A 19,977-nucleotide genomic window follows, 5' to 3' on the forward strand; every position below is an offset into this window, starting at 1 on the left:
TGTCACGAATACATTTGCAAAGTTTGAAAGCAATCTGCTAATGTATACAAAAGTCATAAGATATCTACTGGAAACATATATTTAATAAAAAATTATGCCTACAGTATTAGCATATGTTAATATATTGGAAAAATATATTCATGAAAATTTGAGAACTTCACATAACCAATTATAATGTAACTCATATAAACGAAAATAGAAATGACTCTTTCGATTAATATAATTGTATTATAGAAATACGAATACTTCTTTTAGCAAATGATTACTTAATATCTATGCATGTATTTACATATACATCTTTCACAGTGAAAGAATTAAATTACGTAATCGAGATACGTTATAATCGAATTTACCATAAAACGAATAAATACGCGAGCATAGTGACCAACTGGAATTTTATACGAGAGCAGTGAGCTTCCGAATTATGCATGAGTAGCGAGTATCCAACCGGGATGGCTGTATTGCATTCGCCGCTTCGCGGTATATATATATATTAACAGTATGTATTACATGTGGGGAGAAACCAACCGAGCAAAGGACGTAGCGAACGCTGAGTTGTCATCAGATACACGATACGGTTTATCAGCAGCCGATTAAACGACCCAAGTCGATACCGTGCGTTGTAGTAGAGTTGGCATCGCGTGTCAAGAATCGACCTGTTTAATTGTAATATTTTATAAACGGAACCAGGCTACCCGAACGCGTATGATCGCGTGTAATTCAGCTAATTGCACGCCGATAACGAAGAAGGTTTATCGTTAATTAAACGTTGCCCGTTCGTTTCATTTATACCTTGATTTTTGCATAACTTGCCACCGATGTATTCTCATTCGAATGCCGTGTAGTACGAAAGAGAATGCGAACGCAATCGAATCTCGTGTCATTTAACAGTACAGAGAGTAAAAAGTGCAGAGGGAGGGGACGAAGAAAAAATGTTGAACAAGATGATACCGCGCAGAGAGAGATTCAACGGAGGAATATCTTGGTGGTGAAAATAATGTCCTTCGGAGCGTTCTCGCACACTCACAAAAGAATTACATAGAAAGAGATACTGTAGGAAATAAAATAGTACTAGACCGTATCTAGGTCACCTTAAAGGGCACACGCCTAGCCGAATTACCAGCGAGAAATGGAGAGAGGTGCTTTGTGTCTGTGCAATTGGACCAAATAACCCCTACCACCTGAATCTTCCTAAGTTCATTCCATTAATTCTGCCTCGGGAGCATCGTTTCGATCTTCGAACTTAGGGGATTTCAGACGGTTGACGAAGTTGGCCCGTGTTCCCCGAACCGAAATGCTCTTCGATCTTGTTATTAGAGCCATTATTGTTTGGTATAAGACGTGAGTCGAATACGTTGTATCATCGGTCATGTTTGTTCTATCTGTTCGATTTGTTAAGAGGAATAAAATCAGTGATGATGTTTAATTTAATTGGGTTTGTTTGGGTTCCACGACGATCATAAAATTTTTCAGTCGTAGTTGTTGCAATTTCGAACGGCTGAAAGCCGATACGACATGGAAAGATACGGAACGTCACAATAAATCACCGGAGAAAATCGAGGAAGAAAAGGTGAAACCAGCCAGAAGGAAGATATGTTCGCGTCACGACAGGGAAATTATTGCATTTATGGTTGAAAACATATTGTCGTTGGTAATTCCATTCGGTGAATGGAAATGGAATACCAATGAGAGACAGCGTGCATCGAGGATGATAACCTGCTCCGCTTTATAAGTAATCTTCGAAATCAACGTAGCGTGGTAAATAACTATATATCTGTAGTCTTTTGTATATTCGCGATATTCTAAAATTCAAAACCAATATCGAATTAACAGGTTGATTTCAACTGAGATATCATCCCGCTTACGCAAATTCTTATTGAGAGCAATTTAAAATGAATACATTTATACGAGATTAATGATATGACTGTTTAATAATTTGATTTATAAAATAATCAGAAATGAACGAGTTCACATATTTTATATCATTTCTAAAATTAACATCGCTATGAGCTCAGAGGAAATTCTATACGCCGAAATAATCTGCGTTCGCTTTCGCTATCATTTAACGCAAATCGATAATTCAATTTATCAAAGCAAATCAGGCGAATATTTCTCTACGATACGATAACCTCGTGGACCTATCGCAATTCGTTTCAACGATCAGAGTATCCTATCCATGAATCATTTTTTGATCTTCTCTATCTTAATTATAGATTCACACACATCAATGCACTTAACTCCGATCTAATTAAAACATTATCTTTACAAGTATTCTATTATACGGTCCTATACAATTCAATTCAAACAATCACGTAAAAATATTTTACATATTAAAAGAGATGTGAAAGATATAAAAAAGAACGAAAAGAGGAAATACTATAAACGTCACCGAGACGGATCGATACATGCAATTCGTGTCATCTGGCGATAAATCAAAGGCATTTATCCGCGAGGAGACACTTGTTCTGTCATTGATCACTCGTGACGAAGAAGACCATTACGTTCCCGCTATTCACGGCAAGTCGGTCGTGTCGGAACAGAAGATCAATAATGTGTTTCAATTTGTCACGCCGATTCAAAGGTGTCCCTCGCGTCTCATTAACGCCGGAGACATTCTCTTTCCGGCCAAGTCGTCGTCATTCACAACCGCCGCGGAGACGCACTCGCGACACACTTCAGCACCTGATCGAACTTCCGGAGAACCGATCACATCCAGCCCAGAATCGACGAGCCACGAAACCACGTTCGGACTGGTTCGTCCACGTGTATCTCCGAATATCCGTACGATAGCGTAGATTACTACGTTGCCAGCTACATGACGAGGGCACCATCGGACGAATATTCGCGGAAACTGATAAGTCTGTACGCGCTACCTTTCGTGGGGTGATAATATTAATCTGATAGTAGAAAATAGATTACCTTTGGAACCAACTTTTACGTTAGGATAGATATAAAAAAAATTAGAGATCGTATAAAGATTTGATAAACGTTAAGTGAGAATATTTTCTATCATCTGAAATATTTAGCATTCAATACATATATGTAATTCGCAGTAATTAAAGTATTTTATCGATTGAGAATGGTCGGTAAGCCATTGACTAAGAACAGGGTATTAGGATAGACGTGACATGTGGGTAAGCATAATATAGAGTAGCTCTTTACCGACGTTTCGTATCGATTTCGGAAATATTTACACGAAATTCTAGCAGATGGCGAATCTTCGAGGTCTCTTCTGAGCATGCGTCGAGATGCGTATGCGGGAATATTTAATTTGATAAACCGCTTACGTGTAAGCTGCTCCTTCATCATTTTACGGAACATTTACAATTTAATAGGCAGAAATTTGCGATGCAACGAGAAACTATTAAATATTACCTTGTTCAGGGCCTCGTGGCTAGTTAGGATGTGTTGGCTACCATCAGGATGTAGGATACGATCGACCGAATTCGGTCTAGGAACTCCGTCTAGTTGTCCTGTCTCTTTCAGCTGGGGTGGCGAAGGCGGCGGTGGCAGCTGCTCGTCCACTCCTCCACCAGTGTAACGGGTTTTCTGTAACCCCAGAGAATTTCAACATTTAACGATTTCAATCATTAATAATTTTTCACATTCGTAATGTTTTTAAGAATAAACACCATCATTCTCCACATTAGCCATTTCTAAATACTGACGTGCAGACGACCGAGAATCGTTTGAATGAATTTACTGCGTCGCAGCCTCCTCGATCTATGTTTAATATTCGATTGCCTGTGTTCCGATTCTACATTTGGTTGTTGTTGGTGTCGTGTTATCTTCAACAGGCACATATTGTTTGGCCTAACTTTTGGAACATTTAGAAAAATCATTTTGAACGCAGTAGATCGTAACGAATCGAAGAAAAGAGAAAGAAGAGATTGCGCGTTGGTGGTGAGCACGGTTTCGACTGACGAGGTTGCTTGCATCGGGTTTCGATACCGGTGACGCTTCTACTGTGCTAATCCTCCGGAATCCGGGATTTTGTTTCATTATCGTGGCTGCGCGGGGCTTCCGGATACGATGGCCTGTCGAGTGGCCAACCACGGTATCAATGATCGAACGTTTATTGAGACCTTTTCGTTTAAAATAGCTCACATCTTGACAGCCACGTGAATAAATGCTAGTGTGAATGTCATCTATGAGATTCGATATCACTGAAGCCATTTTAACCGTACGTTTGTTGGGTTATAATGAAAACGCTAGGGGAATACTACTAATAATGACATAGGTTGGAATTGGAGACTCAAAATGGTCAAATCTCAAATTTTAATGCCGAATTAATTCACAGAAATAAGATTGAATAATTCGACGAGATTGTGCGATATCTTAATATGCAGATGGAATTGTAACAGCAAGTTCGCCCCAATTGAAACTGATATATTCTGGGAATGTAACTCGTGAAAACTTTATTTTTATTGCATTTATCCTTTTTTAAGGGTGCTGGTATTGCTGGTATTTCATCTCATTTTTTTTATATCTCCACACTGTTTGTTTTATTCCTTTAAATCATGTTTCTTTCTATTTTTCTTGCATTATTTCTTCTTATCGTAAGAATTTCCTTTTTCGTTTTCACTATTTCTCTCGTTGCATGATCCTTTTTTTATGTCGCAGTGTTGTTTCCTTACTGGTAGTATCCTTTTATATTTTGGCACTAATTTTTCATTACTAGAATTTTATTTCAATGTTCTGCGTTATTTTTTTATTTTAGAAAAACCCCGCAATTCAGAGAAATGATAGGTGTTTTTCTCGTTGGTAGAGTTTCCCTTAGAATCCGTGAAAGGGAAGAGCACCCCGAGAAACGTCTACGATCACGTACTTACTCGCTAATGATTTTGAAGAAAGTGGCCATTAGTGACCACTGACTGGTCACAGGATGGACATTCCGTTCCTTTTAAGCATGCGACCAGAAGGTAGTTGGATCACCTTGGGTCAACTTCCGATACTTAGTACTCGTAAAAAAACGGAGGTTTAAGAAATAGATACAAAGTCCCGTGAAAAAATGCAGGATGGTGTCTGCCCCTTTCGCGGCCCGAGGAATGATGCTTAACGTAGAAAATCACCCATCATTGACTACATGCTTTACTATGTTCACGCTCCGATGCGACCACTCTTTGGTACATAATTTCACTTTATCTTTGGAATATTAAAAAAATAATCATAATAGACGAATTAATACATAATTATTAAATCTGAGAAACTAATTGGAAGATCTAAAAACACTATGACTATGCATGAAGTTTACTTTTCCCTTCGTTCAATTTCTATGGATTTGACTGCAGCAATCCATCCCTTAACGATCCATTTAATGCTCTAATTTAGAATTACGGTACAACGTGGTGTCCATATATTACATGCAACGATGTGTCATTTCCGTTACCACGGACCACGAATTTTTTTCTGACGAGGCAACTGTATTAATTCTCGGATCAAAAATAGGACGAATAAAATAGATCGATGCCGTTTCCGACTCAATCCACCGAGCGTTCAATTTTTCAGCGTTTAAATGTTACCGTGATGATAAATGAACTCTATACTTGCCCGCGTACGGGAACACGGGAATGGACTCGTATAAATAAACAGCGGCTTCCTGCTTTCCGAACAAATTCAGCTGAAAGCTCATCGTGAAACTTCGAAGCATATTAAACTATTAAACATGGAAACGCGTGAGTGATACAATTACGTTTAAAAACATGGAGGATCTCCTGCGCTGACCTCTTCCGTTTCAATGAATTATTCTCTATCACGAGTTGTGGTCACGCTTCGCTAGTTATGAATCGATCGCTTGGGTCGGTTGTTAATTCGCGTAAATTATAAATTCATAAACGCTAACGAGGAGGGGGCAGGGGATACAAATCTAATTTTTATCGAGACTTACTTGATTCCAGCAGCATCCGCAAAAATTGCTGAATCGTTTTGAGGCATGCGTAACAACATTACGATTAAAACGTTCACCAGAGTGACAGGTTCTCTTTGTCCTTCGTTTGCGTACCTTAATAGGAACACCGTAAACATAGTCGCTGAAACGACGTCGTGAATGACGCACGATAGACACCCAATCGATCATTGTATCGCCGTGTTTGATCCCCTTGACCGTTTATTCGCGTTTAGTTTTCACTAGCTTTTATATACGAGTTTGTTGCGATCGTGTGATCCTTTTCTTCTATAATTCCTCTATTTCTTTTATCATTTCTATAATGTTGTATTTTTTAATTTCACTTTCGTTTAAATTTATTTGGAAGTCTATTTGTGATAATCAGTCTGTGTTAATTCTTTTCATTCCTGTCAAAATTTGAACTTGCGTAAAAGATTTACGTCCCAATTTTTCTTTCCACATATTAGACTATTTACACATTCCCATATATAGCACGACGCATATTCAATTATATCTACTAAACTTCGTTATATCGTTTTTTCAATGAATCATCATCAGTTACAACGTATATTCAAGTTATTTCAATTAATTTTTTCAACAAGATATATGGATTGCGTTTTTCACACAGCGCAATACACTTTCTCCAAAATAATCGACGTTTCGTAGAATTTGTGATAAAACAGACGAAAATGTCAGAGAGGAGTCTTTCCTTTCATCCAACAAATTTCCACGACAAATATTCGCATTCAACTATCTCTTTAAAACACTCAGCCGCGGAAGGTTCGTTCCACCAGTGGTAGAACAAACGAAGATAAGGGAATCGAATCGAAAGGAATTCCGATGAACGTCCGCAGGAAGTTGAGGAAAGCTTCGAGAGATAGATAGCAAACCGTAAGAAGGTTCGCATTGAAGAATGAGTAGTGGCTGCAGTTTCTTCGACGATTTTGCGACTGGTACGCGAGCAGATAAAGAAGTTGCGCCAAGTGAAAAATGAAATTTAAAGGCGACCAAGAATCCAATCGGGATCGTTGAAAGCATTAATGCAAGAAAAATGTTTCGTGTATCTCTCTTTTAACAAAAAACTACCGAACGATTTACACTAGAATTGTATCGGTTCGAGATAAAAATCTGTCGTTCTCTGCTCGTTTGGAATTATTTTTAGCGTTGACAGAAGACAATGTTTGGATCCGCAGGATCTCTTTTTTAATGGAGGTTCGTGCACGTGTCATTGGCTCGGAAGAAGAAAATCTTCAAAGCAACTAAAACGTTTATGCATTTCCAAAAATATCAAACAGCATCGTTAAACTGTTTACGGAGCACAGGGCAAAATGGCAGTAACTGTAAACGCATCATGTGTATTCTGACGCTATTATTCGGTTCGTTTGTTCCTATTTTCGTAGCGGATCTTTCTCTTATTCGCACAGAAATCGAGAATATAAAGAAGTTTATGTTTGGAAAAATTCATGTGTTAAATATTTGGCCATGTTTTTCTTTGCAGTCCGAGGCTTCCTAGGGGACTAGTGGAAATAATGATCCGTCGAAAGAAGAACGCTTGGCACCGCACGTGTATTTTGGTTAGCCAGCTTATTTTCCTTAGGCCACAGTTTTACAAAACTATACCTCAGGCGCTCATTTTACTTCAACCTCCTTAAACAACTGATTTCATGTCACGAGTCTTCCAAAAAAAAACACAAAGATCTGGCAAGGTTGGCTATTCGTATGAATTAATGGATCCCGTTTTCCGCTCTTAGCGTTAAAGTCCACGTGCCCTCTGTTCTCATCGATCTGTTTCGACTTTGACGAAACGCAATAATTCTCGTTCATAGAGAAGTGAACCTTTAGAATGGTATACACTTCGATTGTCGGGCAACGTAATAATTCAGAGGAGACTTCGTTCAGTAATGCTTCGCCTAAAGGCTACTACTGTTCGTCAGACAGAGGATTCATTTCACGAAAGTACGTACGAAAACAACACGCCATTCTTACTGGATTCACTTCGTTATGGTAGATGCACGACTATAGGAAAACACCATAGAAGAAAGCTCGGAAGCCACTCGTGATAAATTGGTATTCAACGAAACAATGTAAACGCATCATTCGATGCGTGGTGTACGTATCTCGAAGGGATAGACGTCAGCGTACTGGCGTTGAAATGTTTCGACGTTGGTGGCCGTCACGTTCCGGTGCTCCTACCAAAGCGTCGTGGTCTAATTCCGACACGGTTCTTTTTGTCGAACTCACGCTACAGTGTACGAACACGATCTTACCAGCGTGTTCGAACGATGTTCAACGATCGTGCTTACGCGCAGTTCTGTGTCTGTGAGCGTGATAAAGGCGAGCATTAATCTCATTTTCCGTACGAATTGGCTTACCCCCGAGCAAGACGCGGCTCGGTTTCCGTATTCCACACCGAACAACTCGACGGCGAGTAGTTTGATATGGTTTCGCGATTGATCGAGGGGGAAATACGAAATCCTCGATGTTGTAAATATTCCCGGATAATGGAGACGTGAGACGCGCCAGAGCACGGAGATCGATGCCCGACGAGATTGTCTTCGCTTGAAGATTTCTGGGAAAATTTACGTACTGGCCTGATTAAGCAGACGCTTAATTAAAGTTTGCACGGCTAGAACCGGAAGAACCAGGCGAAATGCGAAAACCGGTTCAATGGCACAGAAGCGCGCGACGTTATATCGACGGTTATTTATAATCTGTGCACCTGAAACGTCGCTATTATTTCATTAACGGTCTTACTCGAATGTAATTTCGAGACGAACGTTCCGGACGTAAGGTATAATTATCGTCGACGGACCCGCTCCGTCCTGGCTTCCGCTGCAGTCCGCGCAGAGTTAATGATTAAACGTGAAAGCAATGTCAAATTTATCGCTTCGGTTACAGTTTCGTTTAAATGAAGTTAATTAACTCGAGAATCTAGTTAAATAAAGGTAAATAAGAATTCTCCATTAAAAATAATATTGAAAAGATAATTAGCTTTGTGATTGTAATATGGTGTTTGCGAACGATATTAGTACGCTCTTGTATTTATTTCAGCATCTAGATATTACAATTAATTAAATTCAAGTACATCTGTCATTTAATACCATTTAAGAGCATTTTCGTATGATTATAAAAATGTGGTGTTATGAAAACGAAATATAGAATCCGATAGAGAGGCGTTTAATTGAAAAGTAAGAATGTGTGCAAATACTTTCTGTAGTCAATGTAAAAGAGGTGCTAGTCGAAGCAATGGTCGTAATGAGAACTAACGAGTTTCACGCTGCCAGTACGGATTAAACAACTAACGACTGCATGATTGCATTTTACCAGGTTAATCAGGTCGATTAAATCAAATGGGACACATTATACGCAGTTTCCACACTTTATTTGCAAATACGGAAGCCGCGTAACAGCATTGATAATGCAGTCACGCTGATTTCTGGCATAATTTACAAATGGTCTCGCCACAGGCGAGTCTGTCGGTGTTCCCGTTTTATCGTTGACTTTGTGACGAGCTGGCACCCGTTAATCGGCGAAATGGCGTGTAAAACTGAATCGAATTTCAATTGTGAAATTCCACACATGGAATGGCTAAAACTAGATGAAATTATCTCTAGTGCCGTTTCACAACTGACTTCGGCCACATCATCTATGCATCTTTCTCCGCGCGTTTCGTTGTTTGGAAAAGAGAAAATTGCATTTCCGGTCTCCTACTTTTGCAAGTGAATTCCATTTTGCAAATGGCTGTACAGTGAAATCTATTCAACGATATTTCTAAAACACTGCACAACTTTTGAGGCAAGATAAGCAGAAAGATGGCAGGGATCGTGACCTGTGTCTCGAGTATAATGCATCTCTCCTTTTTTCCGCTTTGATCGTCAAGGAAATGAGAAAACGGAAAGGGACAACAAGAAGGTCGGAACCTGGAAAATTATAGTTCGTCCTTGATGCAAAATAGATTTCTGTTTCTGTCGTGCCTCGAAGAAATACCCTTTTATAAACACCGCCGGAGGAAGCGTGCAATAACGTGGCTGAGAGACTCCATTTATCTTGAGAGGAACACTTCTGTTAATTGTCTTTTCATTAATGTAGAGGTTTTAAATATTTTTATATAAAAAGAAATAGAAGGGTGGATTAGAAAAAAGATATCTGTGGTTGCTAATTGATCGACGAGTGTCTGTAGCTGAAGTCACAAAGAAATTATATGGGAGAAACGTGCCGGTAAAGTAGAAAACTTTGAACTTGCAGTAAAAGATTGCAGGAACCTGACAGATTTCCTTATAGCCAACCGAGTATTGAAAATTCAATCCAGTTGATTAAATTATGTTTCTTTGCAATTAAAACATATTAAGTATCTTCAATGTCTAAATTTGTTGCTAGTTTAAATAAGGATATTACCGATACGCTTGTTAAATGTTATTGTTAGTACACTTAAGTTTAAACGATATTATCGTTTAGCATAATTAAGAACAACGGAGACCGAAATTAATTCTCACACGACATTATTTACAGACTTACGAACCTGAGTTTCGTCTACGTAGACTGGAGCCTCTGGACTGGCCGATGTGCGGCCATAAATGTTCGACAGAGTCTGGTTCACCGGGAAGTCTGGACCACCCTGCAATAACCATATGATCTAAAAACATCTTTACATGTCCTGTCAACGAGAAAACGATACGTACTTCCGGTAAACTCTGTGTTTTTTTAATAAAAAATATTGCTGTTAAGTATCGTGCTATATATATTTATAACGGAATATCGTGTAGTCGTTCAAAATGTGTAATTAACATAATCGATATTCCCATCCAACTGCTGTCATCGCCTTGATAATAGATTAAACATGCATAACATAATAGACTTTGACGAGCCTCGTTATTTCATAGTTTAGAGACCGTTCAACCGCCTACATTTATTGGTTCGATGCTTTTACGGTTCAGTTAAAGCAACTTTGAAACAACGCAAAACTCAATCTACCCTGGTACAGCAGATCCTCCTTCGAATTACAGAATTCTCTCTATCTTTCACCCTGCCCAAACCATTTAATCAAAGAATTCGCGATAAATCATTGGACGTCGCGATGTTCGCCGATGAATCCGGAGCGCACAGCGAGAAAACAAGTCTACGATTTAATTTCCGAATCAATTAGCTATTAAGCCTTAACTCGATCCCTGGTCGCAATTTAAACTTCTCGATCTAGCTCCTTGTTTTCCCTATCTTTGTCGTGTTCCAGCTGAGCGTCGTTTAACGCTCGTTCGATCTCTTGGCCAGGAAGTGTACAGCCAGGATGGTGGCGAGGCCTGGAAGGCGCGCAAATAAATAGAGCCGGTGAGACGCAAAGTCAATTATCGTTCAGCAGGAGCTGATGGAAGTTCCGTCAGCGCGCGTACTGCGACCGCGTTAAACGAGCCAAACGGAATTATTCATGACGAACTTTCGATGCGCAGGTGTGTTTAACATCCCGCGCTACTTTTCCTCGATCTGCCCACCCGTGTCGTGCTTTACTCTTTATTAAACATGCACTACTACCCCTATCGTCCTCGTTCGCCGCAGTTTGTTCCGTCGAAAAAAAATGTCAGCACGTTCGTCAGCTCGTTGCCCGCGCGTCACCAAAGAACGTGTCAAGAATTTTTCTTCTTCCTCTCGCCCCTTTCTTCCTATCGGCATTCACCTGACTCGCTCTCCTTTTCTACTATCGTACTTTCCTTCGTCGCAATAAATTTCACAATTTCTTTCCTTTTTGCATATCCGATGTGTTTCTTTCGTTCCATTCGACGCTACTTAACCCATCGTGAGTTTTATCGGAAACGAAACTCCGTTAAACAGAGGAGACCGTGTGTAAACCGAGAGAGGGATTTTCGCTGCTGTGCTGAACGATAAGAAGGGATTGTCTGAAAAATAAAGGGAAGATAGATCGATCCATCCATGGTGAACGGAAATGTAAACGAAAGGCCACTTTCTGCCCCGGATGTCGACCGAGAAAAATGTCAAACCCTGGGACGAGAATACACGGTTACGTGTTTGACAAGCGGCTGGCCGGGTTTAGAGTACGTAAGGCCGTGCTCGTAGACGTAGTGTGCGAAAGAGACGATGCTACGATTCTTCCTGTCTGTTTCGTTTTGATTCAAGCGCAGATATGGACGGCTGATATATTTGATTTACGCTTACCCACACGTAGAAATTAAAAGAAAATACGAAGCAAATATCCCGAAATGAGTTCTGCGTTTCTATAACAATCGATATCTATCACGTTTACTAGATATTATATCGATTTTGTATCTAGTGGTTGGAATTGAAATTATGAATGGGAAATTCGGGTTAGGTAAACATTCGTTCCAATTGGTTACTAAATAGAAGATTGAATTATTATTTCAATTACAAAGTGCAATTTGAATGTTTTTATAAAATTGCTAAAACAGTTACTTTCAGTAACAAAATTATGTAGAATTGTTAGCGAAATAGAAATTTTCTCTGAGAATACTGGGTGTTTCAAAAAGAGTGGTTTCTTTATAAGCTTCTAGTAATTATCAACAAGAGTGAAGCATATTTAATTGGCATACTTCGTACAATGAATCTTTTCGATGAAACACAACTCCTTTTAGAGCATTGTGTATTAATAAACTAAACCTATACCAATGTACAGTGCCTTAGGAAAATATTCATATCTTCACCACAAAAACTTTTTATGAACATGTTACGTGCATCATGCGAAACCGTTTGAAATTTCAGTAGCATTATAACGAGACACGACTATCATGATTACATTAGGCAAGTTTGAACCAAACGTGAATGTGCATTTAGAAGTTTATCACGTATATTGTATATAATCACGATAGTCGAGTTTCATTACAGTACTATTAAAATTTCAAAATGTTTCAGAACTCTTACGACGTATAATATAGCCACAAAAGATTTATACAAGTGTTCGCATACTTTCGTGAGCAACTGTATTGCTGACGTACTTTTTAAGAATCTATGACTATTAATCAAAAGAATTGTCCGTTCTACGCAAAAACGACGTATGAAATTAACCGGATAGATTAACTCAGCCTGCGATTAAATTCATCCGCGTATGTAGAAGTAGGAGGATCTGTTGGAGGACACTTTGAATCTCGATCAAAGTTTCCAAGTCATGGAGGGGGAAAGTATTGTTTTCAGGTTGGAGCACAGCTCTAAATTTATCTTGGCGAAAGTTTCCTGGCCGACGGTGGTGCCTTCATTTCGATGCATTCGAAGAGTTCCCCGGTCTCGAGATTTCAAACAGAAGCGCGCGTACGTTTGCCGAAGACTCGAGACTCGGTCTCATCTTCGGATAAACGAACTCGACGCACAAGTGCCTTTTCAATCTGTCTTCCTCTGGCCGGCTGTATACGAAGTCACGCGTGCTTTTCTTCGAGAGCGGGGTACGGAACCACTCCGGGGATTTCCGGAAACAATCAACGAGATAGTGTCAGAGAATAACAAGGATCCTTTCACGACACGAAAAAGTCGCATCCATTCAACAATAGAACGAATGTCTAGTCGAATATAGGGCAAATATTAGGGATGTCGGTTGTACCATGATGGATTTAAACCAAAAGGTTTCGAAAATAGTTGTAGTTTCGAATTAATAATAAATATTAATAAAAAATAATAACTGTGTTTTAATTACAACGTCTGTGTTTAACTCGTTCCAACTGCATACCTAGTGCGTTCCTACTAACAGTAATCTTAAACTCCAATTGTGATGTTCTGTTGTACCAAATAGCACTTTACCTAATTTCAGAATAACACATTCTAAAAGCAGTAGTTACATAGAACTTGTTACATCCTATCTATTGTTCAATATGTACCACTAAAACTTAATGCAGTTTCTCGATAAAGCTATATCGAATTCGTTTACGACGAAATTAAACGAATCATCATGATTATATCGTTTAGACATTAGGAATTACAAATTGACCTCTATATACGTTGTAGAATTTCAATACTGTTTGAACTTGTTCGACGTATGCCCGCTGGCACAGTGTTCGCGTCTGATGACAGTTTGACTGTAACTACTGGCAGCTGGTGTTTGCCTAGTCACCTCAGTTTAACCACAAAACGTCAGTATCCGGTGGCTAGCGCCGCATCTTGGTGCTTATACGGGAGTTTAATAGGCGCGACGGTTCCGTAGCAGTTGGATATTCTCGATAATTCCCGTTTCTCGATGCTACCTCTCTCTGATCGTTGCTACCCTTGTTGGAAATTCGAGGAGCCATCGAAGAGCTTGCGAGTTTCCGCGTAAGTGAACGCGGCCGGAAACGTCGAACATTTCGAAACGTGCAATGGATCGATCCGCTATATTATCCGTGTATCAGATTGTTTCCGCCAAAAGTTCGATTCTACGTTACGAGAATTCGGATCGAAATTCCGCGTACGAGCTGCGTTATCGATCGTTTCGGATAGTTACAAAATATCTCTGAAACCGGAGAATTTCCGAACTTCCAATTACTTAATAGTTCGGCTTCGTGTACAGTTACATTTTTCATCGACGTGCAATGCGCTCGCGAAACCTTATTTCGAGGCAAGAAAAGCATATATATGTTACGTATAGAAGGGAAAAAGGAAATTAGTATTTTGACATCGATCGATGGAAATGGAATTTTAGAGATGCGAACCAGACGATCGCGAAACGATGCTCAAACTGCTAGAATGGGGCGAGTTAGTCTTTGGATAATGATTCTACAAATTTTATTGTAATAGTTAGATTACTAGATTTATCGGTTATGTTAAATTGAATGCACGTTCTTCTCTTCTACTTGTGATGTTCTACTGTTGCCTTGTTTGTTTCGTATATGATATGCCTCTGTAATCGTGATACAATCGCAAAATGAGACTCCTTATGGAAAAATAAGTCAAAAGTATGCAGTATGCTTTGATGCTACTGCTTTGATATCTATTGATGTAGTCATACATACTGTACAGAAACTCTTTGAATTGTAAGCTGCAAAAGCTTTCCACTAAAGCTCTACTTCAGTCCTCGAAAGATATCAGCTCTGGTTCTTTACCAATTTTACTATCGCACTTTATTTCTTCCACCAACCTATACATATATATTTGATGAATCCTAAAGTCATTTCCTTTAAAAAAGGGAAGTTTCATATGCAAAATCTGTATTACACACTTCTGATTTACTTTTCATGGAGAATCACTTTTCCTAACTTTTGTACACTTGCGGAGATAGACTGCATTATATCCTGTTCCTTCGTGTCTCTCGTTAATGTATCTCTTTGTACGTGTCGCTAAAGGATGCCGCTCGATAACAATCGATTGAAAGCCGATCGTCGAAACTCGTTCGTCGACGCAACAAAGATCGGGGCGTAATAAAATCTCTCGCCCTATGAATCTGGCGAAGCTAGTGAAAAGACGTTCCATCGATTCCGAGACGATGATCGAATACGCGCATTCCGCGATGGCGCAGAGCAATTTTCCTCTTTGATGGCAGACCTTCTGCTCCACCTCGTCATCCGTCCTATTCCCCTGTCCTTTCGTCGTTCGAGCTGGCGCGATCGTAGACGCCGCGAAGCATCAGCTCTTCTCGAACAGATGGAAACGGATACTTCCAGTTCGCGCATTGCAACTTCGTGGCACGTACTTATTTCTTTTCCTGCCTGCAACGACTATATACATGTATCCAGTTCGATAACTCGAAATCTCCGCCCCAATTCGAGAGATTTGCACTTGATTATTTTAGCTTGGCGTTGTGTCTAACGTATACGAAGATGATTAATGCCTCTGAAATGATTATCCAGCATTAATTTTTCTTAGATAAGATTGCTTCTTACGATTACAAATTTTGATAGGAATATTTTGAAAAGATTATAATATAAACATGAAATGTTTAATTGGAAGGAAAAAGGATTCAGGAGTTAGGAATATGCTTTTAGAGTTTATCGTTTGTTCCGTGTTCCTCGGTTGTTTAATTTTCGTTGATTGAAGCAAACGAACAGGATTTACTCTGGCGTAATTGATTTTTGTGCTACCTAGTATCAGCCAATTGAAACGTTGGTTACAAATTGAAGGAACCGATAACGCAGGTTCAACTATTGGCAAATTACATTTACTGAATCTGCGATTGCCGCTCGGCCAGCAACCAATTCTATGAGATCTATTATATCGACGTATAATTAATGCTTCGGTACAGTTGCCAGCAATATTCATTGATAGCGAGTAATTTCAATAATGAAAATTATGATGTTCTGGGTCAAACTTCTGATATAAGAGTAAAATGTAATTATATTAAAAGCTTCTTTATGTACTGCACTAAAGAGACCTTTATTATATCCTTCAACAGATTTCATCTTCTAATTTCTATGAATATCTTTTCTTGCATATGCCAACGAATTTTTGTATTGTTCAAAGTAACCAGGATCGGAATTTTGTCTAATTTAAAAGTTTACATATGCTTTGCCATTTACTAAAGCTTCCCGTATTCGACAAATCGTTGAGAATTTCGGCAATCTTTACTCTCGGAATTTAAAAAAATTCCCGAAAATATGTTTTTGAATCATGCTGAAATTGTGTATTCCATCTGACGGGATTTCCAGAACCTTTTATTTTCAATAATACTTCCGCAAAGATTTTCGAAGGGCACGCTCGTCGTTACCGTGAGAATAAAATAAGGGGTTTACTTCTTCTATATTATTCGAACTAGAGCAGCGGGGCCGAATTGGAAAGGTTTCGAAGGCGGATTCGGTTCTTTTATAACGGCCCAGTATCTTTATGCGCCTTTATGCGTTGCAAAAGACCATACATATCCTTAATACTCCTTTTTTCGAAGCGGCTTTCAGCCATCTGAAAATGAGATTCCTTTGTATCGGCCTTTTTACGCCGATAATTTTCCGACTCTCGGATTGTCCGCCCACAAGCTCGCGTTCAGAAATCCTATAGCGTTTCGTTATCGCGCAAATTGCGTATCTTCCGCCTATGCTATCAAAAAACTTTGAAAATAGCTAAAGCCCCGGCTCGACTTATTCGAATATAATAGAAAACGTACTTTATTAGAAATTTTTTGCCTTAAGATCTTATTTTGCTTATTTTGCCTTATTTTGTGAATTTCATTAATACAAATTCTTGTTCATAGGTACTAGTATTAATTTATACTGTTGTTCATAAACCATACTCGAAAGCAAATCATAAACTATTATCATAAATAAAATTTAAATAATTATAAGAAGATTGTGAATATTTATGCAGATTCTTATAAAGTGGGGTATATATTCATAGTAATTCCTTAAGCAATAAACTTTGTCAGTAATAGCATGTTTCGCATTTGATTTTTGATAATCCCTTCGTGATGATTCGAATATTAGAAATAGAGGATAAAAATACATTAGTCCAAAATTAAGTTGCAAGTAACAATTAAAAGGGGAAATCCGGAAGTACTACTTATTTTCAGCAGGTAAAACTATCTCTTAAAACAGAGCATTTTCGGTACAAGCTCTAATGTTAATGGACACCCTATTCATCCCTGTCCGGATCGTAACTTGCGTATCGAACAGGGACACTCTTCGTAAGCGTGGCGCGTCGATAATCCCGGTACCGGTGCACCACGTGCTTTATAGCGTAGCGAAGCAGAGCAAAGACACTCTGCCCGAAACTAATTTCACCGGATAGCTACGGGGATCATTCGACGCCACCAAGAACGTAACACTTTTATCGTGAGATGAAGGAACGTTCTCGTGAAGCCGATGGAACGAAATACCGTCTCGCGGGGACAGGGTTTCACGGGTCAAGAGTTTCAAACGTCGACGTTACGTCCTCCTAGTTCTCCGACCTCTCGACGTTCTTCTGAAAAGGTGTCATGTTCGTACAAGAATTCGTGCTTTCGAGTCAAGCGAATTTTTGTTTTCCCGCCTCATCGACCTTTAATGTATCGTTGTAAAGTTTCCTCATATCTCCCTTCATGGTTTCCTCGATTATTCGAGAACAAAGAAATTCTCGTATCGAGATTACGCATTTTCCAAAACGCACCGCAGCAAAGACCACGCAATTACCGCGGTTCGATCCAATTTTCGTTTGTATAAAAGCGTATGCTAAGCCAAGGCTAATTACACGAAGGCGCTAGGAAAGTAATATCACGAGAACGGTGGAAGGTCGGGACGAGACGTACTCTATCGCTCCTGTTAGTTATTACCACGACTTAAGAGATAGCATTCGTGTACGTGTACAGAGGCAAACATACATAGACCTGCAACGTCTGTCCGCTATGCACGGTAAAATAACGACCTCATTATCAACTACCAGCTGGTTGTCCTACGCTGCTATTAGTTCTTGGATATTTATTCATGCTTTTATTAAGCTCACCATTCGGTAACTTCAAGCTTATTCGCCTGTTGCAAATTTTCAAGGTCCATTCTTCCTCTTATTATCCTATTATCATTAAACATGTCAGGTATTATCGTTGCGTCGCTGTTCACTTCTTGTTCGTTGTTTAGCCTTTATAGTTTACGAATTGAAACAAAGTGTGCTTCTCGGTGTAACAGGATATAAAGGTATTAGTGTTCGATATCGAATCGATGAGTAGAATGCCGAGACTTTTATGGAGAAAAGTTAATTAGAGATGGATGACTATCTCCGACGGAACGGGTAATGAATTTCACGAACGTCGGTTTCCATAACAGCCGGAGCATCGATCTAAATTACGATTGTCGGTCAACTAATTGTAAGCTTCCTCCGCAATCCCACGAAATTACGAGTCGATGTAATCTTCCCTGATTGCCGACGCGAATTAAGGTTTCTATTTAGAATTGACGTTGATTCCGCCGCGATGCAAGGGATCATTGAATCTTTAAAATAGTTTTAATAAGATCGTCAAATTCCATTGTTCGAAGATGATCGTCATTTGAAACGATATCGTTAAAAACTTAGACTTTAGTTCAACCATTACGTTCCTCTGTGAATCATAGTCTTATATAGTTCACTGTGCAACCGTTAGGAAAAACCATCAAACAGACGTTAAAACGAACCACATTCTGAATCCTGATTGATCATTGTTCAGTGATCGACTTCGTTTCTACGAGGATCGTAATACACTCCGGTAACCGAGGACTAGAGTAAGGAAACTCAAAATGAAATGGGGCAGGACAACTTTATGATTCCATCAGTCGAAGCCAAGAAGCTAGTTACAAACCGGTGATTTGACCGTCATAAATTCTATTCAAACTTACCGTTATCAAAGTAAAAGAGATAGTCAATCTCGTCAAAACTGGATTTGCCAATTTTAATTATCAATAGCATTCGATGAGAAATTTCAATAACTTAGCACTAACTACTGCAAATTAATAAAATTATTGAAATGTATATAATAGTATACAAAATTCTTAGATTATTTTTCAACCCGAAATACTTTGACAAGTATCCTTATTTTTCAATGAAGTCCATTTTTATTAAAATCAATATCTCAATTTCATAGCAGCAAATTTCTGTAGTCATATGAAAATATTACTAAATGATACTAATATACTTGGATCTAATTAATTAATATGTAAATGCTACAATAAACACAATTATGTATTAACAATACCTTCGGTAGCCGCTATAGCAAAATAAATTTTAAAAAGTGACATTTATAACATCATTTCCTCTATTCCTCGATTTATGACATTGTTTAGCATACCTAGACAAGTGTAGCAATTTGTCAAAATATTCATTAACTTCAAATGATCAATATATGACCTTCTCTAAGAAATAATCGTTTGTTCTCTCTATAACAAGAGTTTCTCCAGAGATCTCGTAGACTAAGGACTTGTTGCGAAGTGAGAAAAGATAGTCAAAGATCCTAGGTTAACGGCCGAATTTAAAATTCAGAATAACGCAGGCGACCATGTTCGAGAGCTCGTGAATAACCAACGTAACGATCACAATATATATTCTTCCGAAATGGCAACGGAACAGGACAGGTTTATGGGTTCATCGATCGGCTGTGACGCCGTGCTGTGCCAGGGCCAGCGATATAGGCTCGAGATTGAGGCCAGCAGCCCCCGGAGCAAACGCCGCGCTATATAACGTTAGAGGCAAAGTCGTTGTCACGGCGTTCGCAGAACAAGCGTATACAGGCACGACTGGTACTCTTAGCC

General features: G+C 39.1%; 1 protein-coding gene across 19 annotated transcripts in view; it reads right to left on the reverse strand.

Moving 5' to 3' along the window:
• The window catches only part of LOC100643982 (disks large 1 tumor suppressor protein), a 542,862-nt gene that overhangs the window by 211,653 nt on the left and 311,232 nt on the right, over positions 1–19,977 (reverse strand). For 16 of the 19 annotated variants that reach the window (XM_012314498.3, XM_012314493.3, XM_012314492.3 and 13 more), the window contains 2 exons: positions 10,404–10,499; positions 3,376–3,549 (listed from right to left, as the gene is read on the reverse strand). In XM_012314498.3, coding sequence (XP_012169888.1) covers positions 3,376–3,549; positions 10,404–10,499 — 270 coding nt within the window. The other 3 variants (XM_048410873.1, XM_048410874.1, XM_048410869.1) reach the window with 3 other exon arrangements.

Source organism: Bombus terrestris, chromosome 12, assembly GCF_910591885.1.
Source record: "Bombus terrestris chromosome 12, iyBomTerr1.2, whole genome shotgun sequence".
Classification (NCBI taxonomy): Eukaryota; Metazoa; Arthropoda; class Insecta; order Hymenoptera; family Apidae; genus Bombus; species Bombus terrestris.